This window comes from Ovis canadensis, chromosome 5 (genome assembly GCF_042477335.2).
Source record: "Ovis canadensis isolate MfBH-ARS-UI-01 breed Bighorn chromosome 5, ARS-UI_OviCan_v2, whole genome shotgun sequence".
Taxonomy (NCBI): Eukaryota; Metazoa; Chordata; class Mammalia; order Artiodactyla; family Bovidae; genus Ovis; species Ovis canadensis.
Window position 1 is genome coordinate 106516139 of NC_091249.1, and position 14051 is coordinate 106530189.

Below are 14051 nucleotides of genomic sequence, written 5' to 3' on the forward strand. Positions count from 1 at the left end.
TAGAATAAGGAATTCTATTTGTTTATTTTCTTGTCAAGTGGCGCTAGTGGTAAAGAACTTGTCTGCTGATGCAGGAGACCTAAGAGATACGGGTTTGATCCCTGGGCTGGGAAGATTCACCTGGAGGAATGCATGGCAACCCACGCCAGTATTTTTGCCTGGAGAATCCCATGGACAGAGGAGTCTGGCGGCCTACAGTCCATAGGGTCACTCAGAGTCACACATGACTGAAGTGATTTAGCACACACACACGCATTTTTTAATGAGGCATGGAGGTATAGTGGGAAGATACTCCTAAGCTTCATCTCCACCTTGATTTGCTAACTAGCTGAAACGCTATAGTTTTTTTTCCACCCATGAAACAAGAACTGGAGTTGCTGGACTGCTTAATTTCAGATTGGTGATGGAGCAAAGGGAGGTTAAAAAAAAACAAAAACCCAGATGTGGAAGCATCTTGCAAACATACTGCTAATCTTTAGGTTTATTATTAATTAATGATAAAAACGATCTTAAACCTGGCAGTAATTGCTTCAACTATTTCAGTAACAGTTACTTTTTAGGTTAACTCTGGTAAAGCCTTAAAGTTAAGTAGATTACCTACTTCTCTAGGAATAAAATGAGAGCCTCTTCTACATATTTTTTTATATTAAGGAAAAAATTAACATTATTATTTTCCTTTTCATGTGTTAATATGGAAGTCTTGGATTTTTTTTTTTTCTTTCCAAATGTTGCAGAGCAGACAACCCAGTGATGTAACCTTGCACTTACTATAACAGCTGCTTTCAAAATTCAAGTTTCTTTAATTTTATATGCAAACAATCAATATGTGTGTTGCAATTCCAATAAGTCCAACACAAAAATCAGGATCTGTGGCTCATAGGAATTACTCTTCAAATTACAAAATGGTTTCTGATCTTGCAAGTGAATTCATTCAGAAAGAGATAGTATTTGAGAGAATAGTTTTGGTCATAATTCAGCAATGTATTTGAATTACAGTCAAGATACATCTCAGCAGTGGGCCTTTGGGAAAGCTATTCAGCTTATCCACCCTCAGTTTCTGTAACTATAAGGCAGGGATTAGTGTTAGTTAGTTGCTCAGTCGTGCCCGACTCTTTGTGACCCCATGGACTGCAGCCCTCTGTCCATGAGATTTTCCAGGCAAGGATACTGGAGTGGGTTCCCATTTCCTTCTCCAGGGGACCTTCCCAATCCAGGTATCGAACCTGGGTCTCCTGCACTGCAGGCAGACTCGTTACCAACTGAGCTACAAGTGATATCCAGATTTTCAGACATGTTATAAGAATCAAATGGTGTGTCAATACATAAAGTACTTAGCAAGGTGCACAGCAAATTAAAAGGATCTAAAAAAGAGTATCTATTATGTAGCTGACTTTATATATTTGTAAATAGATAACAAGGAAAATTTTGAGGGGGCCTCCAAAATCACTGCAGATGGTGACTACAGTGATGAAATTAAAAGACACTTGCCTTTGGAAGAAAAGATATGACCAACTTAGACAGCATATTAAAAAGCAGAGACATTACTTTGCCAACAAAGGTCCATCTAGCCAAGGCTATGGTTTTTCCAGTGGTCATGTATGGATGCAAGAGTTGGACCATAGAGAAAGCTGAACACCAAAGAATTGATGCTTTTGAACTGTGGTGTTGGAGAAGACTCTTCAGAGTCCCTTGGACAGCAAGGAGATCCAACCAGTCCATTCTAAAGGAGATCAGTCCTGGGTGATCATTGGAATGACTGATGTTGAAGCTGAAACTCTAATACTTTGCCCACTTGATGTGAAGAACTGACTCATTTGAATACACCTTGATGCTGAGAAAGACTGAAGACAGAAGAAGAGGGTGACATAAGATGAGATGGTTGGATGGCATCACCGACTCAATGGACATGAGTTTGAGTAAACTCCGGGAATTGGTGATGGACAGGGAAGACTGGCGTGCTATAGTCCGTGGGGTTGCAAAGAGTCGGACATGACTGAGTGACTGAACTGAACTGAACAAGGAAAAATGAAGATGATCAATGAGAAAATATTAACAAAAATTAATGGTGAAATCATGTTCTGAGTAGTATCCTTTGCAAAGTATATACACTGTTCAAGTTTTTAGTGTAAAATAGAGCCTAAGCTATTTGTGCCTTACTAAAACTCAAGAATCAGAATGTCTGGGAATGAGTTTAACACAGAAAACATTTTTTTAAATGGCATAAAAAATTTGTCCTCTTATATAAAGGACGAAATGAAACTAAATAGCTCTAGCTTTCACCCTCACCTTGATGGATCATCCTGTATACTTTTACTATAGAGAAACAGACAGTACAGAAAGGAATTAGGTTGGGTGGAAAATATCCTCCTGGTTCATACAAAGGGAAGACAAGCCCACTATCTCCACTGATGGCATGGATGCATGAGCACATTCGAGAAGTCTCAAGAAGGCACTGTGTCATGTAGCTGAACTGGCAGGAGGGAAGGCTTTACGATCAATTATGCCAAAACCCAAATTACTTTTGACTTTCTTCACAAGCTAAAGAGAGTACTAAAATTATTTACACAAGTTTAATTTGTGTACAACTGTTTCATTATTACATAGCTTGTCAAATTCTTATTCACAGACTCTTAAGACAATATCACTCACCCTACCATGCTTTATAGGCCTAATTCTGAGGCTTTTTGTACTTACAGAGGGGTTTTTATGGATACAGAAACACTTTTTTAGAAAAAGTATTTAGTCCATGCGTACTGTCTACAACATTGCAGAAACAAGCTGGTTCTTCCTCAGGAAAAAAACTCAGTCACTATTAAATCCCTGCTTCAAATACATGCCAGAGAAAAGGCATATCGATTTCTTTTCAATCACTATACAGAATAATATCGTATTTCCATTTCTTGCCTGTGATCTTAATTTTCAATGATCTGATTTAAAAAGCTACAATGACCCAAAAATCGAAATGAAAAATAAAACAAGAACAGTTGGTTGTGGGATCAAAAGGGAAGCCCCAAAAAGAATTTCTAGCTTCAGATGTCAGCTGCAAGAAGAGACTCTACTTCCTGATTTTGCTTAATCACAGACTCCCCTCTTCACCCTCCCAGTCTAGTCAAAAATGCAATTGCAGGAAGTGAGAAGTTTACACATTGTTCTCTTCCAAGTTGCACTGGGGGAGAAAAAGTCACACAGATAAAAACCTAAAGGATGTTTTGTATGTGTTACAGTTGCACACAAAGCCACATACTCAGCCAGCTAATGTAGCGGTACTGTCAGTCAGTAGGGAAAATAATTCTGACAGTTTCCAGTGACAAATTGTAGGCATAAAATGTGGTTGTGGAATATTTTCCAAGTCACAAAGTCACAATAAGTTTAGAGTTAAAGCTTAGATATATTATCTAATATAACCCTTTCCTTTTATCGTTTATCAATAGAACGATACAAAATGACTTATCTAAGGTTGCATAAACAAGGGGATGAGAGCTTCACACAAGCACACTTGACTCTGATAACTGTATTCTTCCCCTTTTGAGAGCAAGTACTTATAAACAAAGAAAGTACCAGTATTTCATTAAAGAATAGCAAGTATGATAAAAACAGTGGATCAAAAACAAAGTTAATCAACAATATCATTTATCAGTATTTTAAAAAATGTTACAACAAAAACCCCTGAAATTGTATTATTATTTTAAAGGAATTTGTGATAACTGAATAAAGATATAACTTTCTCTTAAGAATTTGTTTTTTCCCCCATTACTGTTTTGTATTATTTGAAATTCCAGCATCTACTAATGTGGGGTTAGAAAACAACAAGCATAGTTGACATCAGAGATCTAATGGAGATCTCCCCCTCTGTCTCATGAACACAGCAGGGTCAAGAGATGTGTTATCCTTCTAGGAGACTTGGTCTCCTCTGCAACACTACCATACAGATGCTTCTTTTGTCCACACTTTGCATACTGGCCTCAGTATACTTCAAATTTCCTTGCCAGCATCACTCAGCCATCACTCAGCCAATCACTCAGCTACTTGAGGAGGACGAGAGAAATTAGGGTGGTTTTGACTGATCTAGTTGATCACAACATTTCCAGTTGTGATCTGTGCCTTCCTAGTCAAAATTCTACTTTTATCTTGACTTGAGGGTCTTCTTCAAAGGATCTTTTCATCCCTAGAGGGATTCTGTTTCCCCTACTCCCCAATCTTCCTTAAACAAAATATAAAGGAATTGGGAAATGGGAGGGGTAGAGGCCACTAAGTTTTGACCTCTCATCCACTGCAGATCTTTAGAAACCTTCAAAACACTCAAAGGCATGTATCATATACTCTTAAGTCTTTCTCTTTCAAGTTAACAATCACCCCAAGGAAAATTCAATGTAAGATAGACAGGGGATCATGATATTTATACTATGGTTGAAGTTTTCTAACTACATTCTTGCATATTAAAACACAGTGAATTTATCTAACTAAACTTTACTACACATAAACAATCTTCTCCTTTCCAAGCACTGAGAAAAGATGCAATATCTTCTCTTAAATCCAAAGAAAATACAATTTTAAAAGTAATTCAATGATTTAATCACTTAAAATTGTGATTATCTAGGGACTTCCCTGGTGTTCCAGTGGTTAAGATTCTGTGCTTTCAGTGCAGGGGGTATCCCTGGTCTAGGAACTAAGATCCCACATGCTGTGCAGCATAGCCAAAAAGTAAAACAAAAATGAATAAGTAAAATAAAATCCCAATTAAAAAAAGAGTATCTGCAAAAATAATATTATTTTTTCCTAAGATAGATTACCAAACCACCAAGAGTCTGCAGTGTTTACATTATGACATTATTTCATCATTTTCTTCAAATAACAAAACATAAAAGTGGACCCATAGACCAATGGAACAGAATTGAGAACCCAGAAATAAACTCTTGCATATGTGGCCAACCAGTATTTGACAAGGGAACCAAGAATACTCATTGGGTAAAGGATTAAATAAATGGTGTTGGGAAGAGTAGATAAAACATGCAAAAGAATGAAACTGTACCTTATCTTACAACACATACAAAAATTAACTCAAAATGGATTAAAAACCTAAGACCTGGAACCATAAAACTCCTAGATAGTGAAACAGTTCCCTAATGTTGGTCTCGGCAATGATTTTTTGGATATAATACCAAAAGCAAAAATTACTAAGCAGGACTACATCAAACTGGGATTCCCTGTTGGTTCAGACGGTAAAGCGTCTGCCTGCAATGCAGGAGACCCGGGTTCAATCCCCGGGTCAGGAAGATTCCCCTGGAGAAGGAAATGGCAAGCCACTCCAGTACTCTTGCCTAGAAAATTCCATGGATGGAAGGAGCCTGGTGGGCTACAGTCCATGGGGTCGCAAAGAGTCAGACATGACTGAGCGACTTCACTTTCACTTTCACATCAAACTGGAAAGCTAATGCACAGCAAAAGAAACTATCCACCAAAAAAAAAAAAAAAAAAAATCTTTGATAGGGAGAAAATACTTGCAAACCATATACTTAGTAAGAAATCAATATCCAAAATACTTAAAGGACTCATACAACTCCATAACAACAACAACAAAAATCCGATTAAACCATGGGGAGAGGACCTGAAGAGACATTTTTCCAAAGAAGACATACAGATAGCCAACAGGTACATGAAAAGATGCTCAAGATCACTAGTCATCAGAGAAATCCAAACCAAAACCACAAAGAGATATCACCTTACCCTTGGCTATCATCAAAAAGGCAACAGATAACAAGCACTGGTGATGATGTAGAGAAAAGGGAACCCATGTGCACTGTTGGTAGGAATATAAATTGGTACAACAGACACTGTAGCAAATGGTAAGGTTCCACAAAAAAGTTGAAAAATAGAAAATCTGTCAGCAATTCTACTTCTAGATATATATCTAAAGGAAATGAAAATAAGATGTCAAAGAGATATCTGCACTTCCGTATTTATTGCAGCATTAATCACAATAGCCATAGTAAGTGTCCATTTATGAATGAATGTGCTTAGCTGCTCAGTCATGCCCAATTCTTTGTGACCCCATGAACTGGAGCCCGCCAGGATTCCCTGTCCATAGAATTTTCCGGCAAGAATACTAGACTGGGTTGCCATTTCGTACTCCATACGAATGAACGGATAAAGAATATGTGAGATTGAGATACCTAAAATGGAAGGAATACTAATCGGTCATGAGAAAGAAGAAAATCCTGCAATTTGCAACAACATGGATGGACCTTGAAGGCATTATGCAAGTGAAATAAGTCACATGGTCAAAGAAAGACAGATACATATGGTAATACTTATAATGTGAAATCTAAAAAAACAGAACTCAAAGAAACAGAATATAAGGTGGTTACCAGGGGATGGTGGATGGAGAAGATACTGGTCAAAGGGTACAAATTTCCAGTTAGAAGATTTATAATTTCTGGGTGCCTAATGTACAGCATTGCGATTATAGAAATTGTAACGCATTATTTACTTGAAAATTGCTAAGAAAGCAAATCTTAAGTGTTCTCACCATACAAAAGTAATCGTAATTATGTGGACATTACTGTGGCAATCGTTTTGAAATATTAAGGGTACAAGTCAACACACTGTACATCTTAAAGTTACAAAATGCTGTATGTCAATTATATCTCAATAAGGCTGGGGGAAAAAAAAGGACTAGTGTATATACAAGGTCTGCTTAAGACACCTCTTTGAATGAGCAGAGTGCGGGATAGTTTAGAGGAAAGTGAGAAAACAATGACAACACTAAAGTAGATCTGAGCACACAGCATTCACAGCAGTGTTCTTAATGGAATGAGCTAGATCCGTCCTGTTCTTTTAGGTAATAGAGCATAATCATAGAGTCAGGACACCACAGTCAGACAGACTATGCTGGCTTCACGTTGTAACCTTGACCAAAGTTACTGAATATCTCTATGTCTTAGTTTTCTCACTACACAATAGAGCTAAATAATGTTACCTACCTTGCTGGGTGGTTAGAATGAAATAACATCTTGTAGTGTCCAACCAGATAAATGTGGAGCTATTGTTACTTAAGAGAATGTCTAGGGTTTCAGGCAAAATATCAAAGACTTGGTGAATAAACACACAGACATATAGAAAAGATAATATATAACCCACTCAAGCCAATCTAGATTCTATTCACATAGGAATATAAATTATTACAGATTTCAAATTATTTATAATTATTTATACATTATTATTTTAGTAGTCTCAAACTGTATTTCTTTAATAAATAAAAATTTGCTCATTGGGCTAAATATTCATGGAAACCATGACTGCTCTCTGTTACAGCCTTAGCAGCAGTTAACTCATTTAGCTTTCTTCCCTTTACCTTGTATAGCTTAGAAACCTTCAATATGGTAGCTGCTAAATGCCTTGCCTATGGCAGGTACTCAAGAAGGCTGAACTGAACTGATTTTCAGGCAGCCCACTAGAACAGTGCTGTTGGAAATTTCTTTTACAGAGACAAAGCATTTAATTTTACACTTTAAAGCCCAATACCATGATGGTAAAGAACATGGGTCTTGAAGACATAAAGACCTACATGTGAATCCTGACTTGGTGCAAAGGACCAAAGGCAAGTTAATCTTTCTAAGCTTCTCTCGTTGTTTATGAAGTTGGGATATTAAGCAAAGGGATGTGCTTATTACAGTGTTTGGCACAAGGAAAACATTCACTTAACAAGTGATTTATATCAAAATTCACATAAAGCAGCTTGAGAAAGTTCAGTGCATTTGGACTTTTGGAAAGGGCTTCAAATTTTGGTGTTAAAGCCAACACACATAGTTCTCTCTTATGAATGGAAAACACTTCACTACCAGCCCTAAAGACTCCATAGCAACTTACACATATTTTTAATCATTTTTAGCACATATAAAATTTTCATATTGAAAGCACTTTACAAGTAACCAGAAATTTTTTGAGAGAACTTAAAAATTATAGAAAATAAGTATACTTGTAAAAATGTATTTAAAATTTATGTGATAATTAAAATGAAGATTTATTTACTTTGAGTAAAACTGCAATGTTCCTAAATGAACTGACTTTGTATTCTGCTGTGACCTTAACTTGGGTGATGCATCTCTGTTCTGTGATGTGGTAGTTTCCCAAAGAAAATAAATATTCTAAGAGAAAACATTAAATTATTTGAAAATTCATATATCATGTTCATATAATATATTCATATATCAGAGCAATTTGGTACCCTGGTATCTTATTAAGGAAGGTATGAAAAATACAGTGAGCTATGTAAATTTTATGAAGTGATTATAAATTAAAAAACAGCAAGTCACCAAATGATAATTCTTAAATAATTATTAATTAAAATACAGTTTAGGAATATATTTAGAAATATATCTCAGCATTCTACGTAAAAGCATGAGTAATCATAATTTTCAAAATAATCATATTTTCAACCTTAATTTTTCTTCACTGGTAAGAAACTAAAATGACAAGAAAAATGTATTATATTATAACAGATTCTTTCTTCCTTTATCTTTTGATTAAAATTAAGAATCTTCAAATCCTCTTTCACTGTATATATTCTTATAGGAACAACATCAGAGGAACTTTTAAAATCAGCTATAGTCAATGCTAGCTTCCACAACCAATTATAAGATACAATTTTATAATTAGCATTTCATAATAGGTCTGTATTGACATCGGCTGACTAAAATGTCAGAATTTTAAACTTTCAATTTTAATTAGTGAAAATGTCAAGAAATCTTCTACAATTTTCTTTACTTAAAGCTTCAGCCTTGGAAGATACAATGAGTTAAATGTTTCATCCAGTAATTTATGTGATTAGAAAACTGAAAGTCTTACTGGTAATATTTCTGACTTACATTCCAATATCTTTAACAATTTAATGACAGGAAAGAAAACACTTCTATTACTATACTTAGAGAAAAAGAAAAGCGTAAAAGAAATGTGAAGTGGAAAATTTTACATTTATTTTCTGATTTATTTTCAAGTTTGCAATTAAGTTTAACCAAATAGAAAAGTTAGAAAAGTAAAGATTTCAAAAGGATTAAGTTAAACCAAACAGAAATTTAAAAAAAATCACTAACCCAAAGCATGCACTGTTCCTCTATGCTTGCCGGAGTTCTTGCTTGTTTTAACCACAGGGACAGCACTTTCTTTGAACTGCAGCTCACAAAATTTTTCAAGAAATTTTGCCATTTCTTCTGTAACAGTATCCAGGTAAGTTTCTTTAATGAATTTCATTGTTGAGGATGGAGCTAAAATTTCATGTAGTGTGTTAAAATCCTCTTTTATCATTGAGTATAACTTAAGTATTGTACCTTGGTATCTATCAGCCATTATGTCTAAATTTGATTCTCTGCTAAAAGAAGGAAAACAGTTCTGCAGAAGTGTGGTCAACAGTTTATTCTGTATGCTTTGGTACTTGCTTGTAACTTCTGATTCTGGATAAAGAAATAAGAGTTGCTGTATGCACTGATTTTTCAACAAAATTTTTTGCTGTGAATTGTTTATTTCATTGTGGCTTTGCAATTTGCTCACTAAGAAGCGTCGAAGATGTAGTCTTATATCATCCCATAAAGACTTTACATCCATTGAGGAATGATCTTCAACAGAGTGAAGAGAAGTCCTAGAGAGGAAATGGAAAGATGCTCCACTTACAGTGGATGGGAATGAAACTCTGCTCTGGCAGGAGAGGTCCCAAAGTAAATTCAATACCATTTCTTCTTGATTTTGTTCATTCTTCAACAAATCTCGCTAATAAAAGTAAATCATAATGTTAGAAATGTGATTATAAGAGCAGAAGGATAAAATGATTTCTACAGTTATACAGAATTTCATAATTCATTTCAAGAATCAATACTATGATTTAAAAAAAATTTTTTTTGCCTTTGAAATTTAATCAGTTCAGACATTTTAGAATATTAGCTTTGTAGTCTGTTAAGTTTTGTAAAGCCCAGATGATGAGCAAATTTTTCAATTAGATTTCTAGACACACAGTTTTTTCTTCATTGTTATCCATTCCTGATATAACCTGAGCTGTATGGAAGCATTAGCTTAAAAATTCTAAATAAAAATCTATAGTAAAATATCAACTGAAATGTACCCCCAAGACAAAATAAATTCAAGATGACACCCCTAATTAACACCTAGTAGATAATTTTCATGCCTGAATGAGTATACTTATTATTATAAAACCCCAAATGAACATAGAGAATGGACACCTTCAAACAAAGTATTATGCCTAGGGCTTACTAATAGCTGCCATCCTGAGAAATATAGTTTAATACATTTGAAGATTTTAACTTTCATTTAAATTTCTTTTTGAGTCACATTAAGAAAGGTTTTACTTTGGAAATTAGACTGAGAATATTTCAGTTCTCTCCAAAGAAATAACTAACTCAAAATGAGAAAAAAAAAATACACTCAGAATTGTTCTTCAAAAGATATGAAAATTTTTTTTTTTACACTTTCTGTGTTAACTGACAGAAACAATTATAGGTGTAATTAAGAATAGAAAAGGAACAAAAAAATTACTTTCTGTTTGGACTTGGAATTAAATGCACAAATTCTCTTTACACGCTGACTCTCCTAATGTTTATTTCAGGTCATAAAGACATTAGTTTATATTCTCTAAGTAGCAACAAGCTGCTTTTTTTTTTTTTTTTTTTTAGTGGAAGCAAGGTTCAAGCAGTCTAAAATCAGTCCAGCTTTGAAATTTCTTATTGATAAAAGTAACACAGGTATTATTTGTGACTCAGAATCATGAACAACTCTGAGACAAATTCTAGGGCACTTTCTCTCTCAGTGCTTCTAAGTGCTGTGATGTCTAATTTGATGTTCTATCTGTAATAAATAATAATACCTAATATCCGTATAGCAGTTTATTATATAAAAAGCACTTTTCTCTAGAGTCTCTGACTTATTCATAAGGAAAACTCTGTGATGCAGATACTTAAGACCCCAATTTACAGGAAAGGACACTACAGTGCAGCATGTTTAAGTTACTTTCCAAATGTCACACACAACAGAGTGCGGAACCGAGAATGGACGCCTGGTTCCATTCCCCTCATCCACATTCTTTCCATCCACACTCTAGAGAACCAAAAAGTAAATGGACTTTTCTGAAGCTCCACTTTCTCTCTTTCTTCTATTTAGATCTTTTTGATACTTTCTGGAAAATACATGTCCTTAGACAGGAGTCCAGAACACCAGCATTATGGTAAATTCTATAGAGAAAAACTGGTCTTATTAGTGCCTCAACCGTGGGTTTCTTTAAATCAGTCAATTACTGTAAATACTTGATCAAGCAAACATTTAAAGAATAATAGATTACAGAGGTTTAAAACATGTGTTAGGTATTGATTGCTTAAATTTTGAAAATGACTTTATAGAACAGCCATAATGAGAACCTCTGTTCCTTGTTTAAACAGTTAAATAATTAATAAACAAAAATATTTTATGGGGAAAAAAATTGAGGTATGAAAAAATACTGTCAAGATTGACACTTTCCGCATGTAAAAATTTGATAAGGTCGTATTAATCTGGATCTGTTTTAATAATGTGGTTCCGTTCTCAAAATAACATAATCAATTATGTTAAAAAAACAAAAAAAACCTAGGTCTGGAAGGGGCCTACCAGTCTAATGAATTTGAGCAAAAACTAAGGCGGCCTTTGCCCTGCAGTGAATAGAGAATGACTTATGTGTGACAGATTAAAAGATAATTAAAAGCTTTTGCTTTTAATTAAATGAGAAAGCATTATTACATCAATATTAATGAAATTCACTACACATGGCTCTTAATAGAAATTAAAGGAATAACTATATCCATATTTATTCTTCAAGGCTCCACCTTCAAGAGATAATGGGTGAGAGGATTTTCTTAAAAGAATAAGCCTTCAGGGCATATAATCTTCCTTTCTCTTCCTTTTATTACTCTGTAAACATTAAAGAGACATCTGCAATAGTAATAACAGCCAGAAATTATTTTCATCTGATTCTGTCATCCTAAGCCATCTACAACCTCAAGATATTTTCCACATCTGCCTGAGTCGAGGTTTGATGTTTAGACAAAAACAGTGCCCTTTCCCCACCCCCTAAATTAAATTAAAACCATAGCTACAGAAATCTGCTTTCTAACAATTGTGCTATTTCCCTAGGAAACTGATTTTGCAAGCTAGCTGCCTTTGTAGATATAAGTAAAATAAAATAAGTATTCTTACTGAAGGCTATGAAAACCTCTCTAACATAGAAAGTGGTCAGTATCCAAGAGTGACCAATGTAATAATATTCCATCAATTAACAGTGGTATTGTAGAAATTGCTGCCTCGATTGAAAAGAATTAGATATGCCTGCAGGTTGGGAATGAATGGAGAGGTGGACAAGGCTCCTTAACAGATACAATCAATGCTGATCTTACTGTGCTTAATAGTGAGCCCAGGAAAATGAGTAGTTGTGAAGGGACACAAAATGTAATAAATACCAAATTTTCTGATGGACAATTGTGGTATATTTCAATACATTTTGTGATACGGCAAATATACCACAAGTCACCCAGGAATTACAATGCTTAATGCCCACTTATATAAACTTCACTTTATGGTAAAAATCACAGTAGAAAATAAAAACACATAGCTCACTGGATTCCACTGCAGATAGAGAAGTAAAACAAAACACAAACCCTCAATATGACAGGCTAATATGGTCAATGAAATAAATATTTATATATGGAAACTGGACGAAATGTAGCCCAGGTTCACCCACCCCACTCCACCATTAAAACAAAGATTATATATATTTTTACCAGTATTTTGAGAAAGTTTATCAAATCTCCATGGGGAATGGAAGGTGACTTGGATGAATTGTAATTATAATTATTTAGCCATTCAAAACAGTCAGTCGTCGTTTGCAGCTGTACATCTGGACACTGTTTGTTAACTTCAGACTGTATTTCTTTAATGCAATGTTCTATGCTATATAAAAGAAAAGAAAAAAACTATTTTGGTAGGAAGTAGGTAATGGAGCTGTCACATAATATCATAGGGTCCTCAAATGCTTATATGCAGTACCTGGTGACACATAATTTACAAAATTATAAAACATCCATATAATATAAAAATAGTAACAGGAAAACTGTATATTTTCATTCATAATTAAAAACTGGAAGTTCAAGTTTTCTGACAGTTTCATTTCAAATGCAATAGAGGAAACATATGTAGCTACTAATAGATTAATTGGAAATTCATCTGTGTTAAATAAAATTTCAAACATATTTGCAATGAAATAATGATCCTTTTGGTAGGCAATGGATGGAAGACAAGAGATAAAACGCTCTTGATGACCAAATCAGAAACATATATTGACTAAATTATGGCAAACCTCAATCAATCCAAATTAAGAAATCAGAAAACGGGAACAAAGAAGTTACAATTAAAAGTTATAAAAGATATATGCTGTATATACAGTTACTACAGCTAAGTATCTTTTCCTGCCATTACACTCTACTCCAAAAGAAAAACAACCAAAAAATTCAAAATACACTAGAGATTGCATGTTAAAAAAATAAGACTGGAAGAAAATGAAACAAAAGTTTAATAACAATTATCTTTGAGTGATGAAAATTTGGTGTTTTTAATTTTACTTTTCTGTATTTTCTAAAATTTTTGAAAGCATAAGATGAAACTCTTCATTTACAATACATAAACGAAGAGAGAAAACATGCCCAATTGCATCTACCAATACACACGTTTTAAAAATTCCATCAGAAGTATCTTCAGCTCTGAAACTAAAAAGATATGTTAATTTTCATTTACAAATCTGCATTAATTATTATAAATCTTGTGATGACCATAAGTATAATGTCATTTGTGGAGCCACATGGATATGACATATTACTACCACCTGATGGCAGCAGATCTAAACTGCAAGAAAGCTTATGAACAGGAAAGTTATTTTGAAGCTGAATCCCTTCACCTCAACCAGTTATGCATTTGCTTCTTAACAGTATAAAGAAACATCTGTACCCAAAAAGTTGCTACTGTTTTGAAAA

The 14051-nt window shown here is 34.3% G+C and overlaps 1 protein-coding gene across 3 annotated transcripts in view; it reads right to left on the bottom strand.

Moving 5' to 3' along the window:
• KIAA0825 (KIAA0825 ortholog) overlaps nt 1-14051 on the bottom strand; it is a 429746-nt gene that overhangs the window by 343591 nt on the left and 72104 nt on the right. For all 3 annotated transcript variants that reach the window (XM_069590144.1, XM_069590145.1, XM_069590146.1), the window contains exons 4-5: nt 12807-12975; nt 9090-9759 (exon numbers count right to left, since the gene is read on the bottom strand). In XM_069590144.1, coding sequence (XP_069446245.1) covers nt 9090-9759; nt 12807-12975 — 839 coding nt within the window. The remainder of the gene's footprint in view (nt 1-9089; nt 9760-12806; nt 12976-14051) is intronic.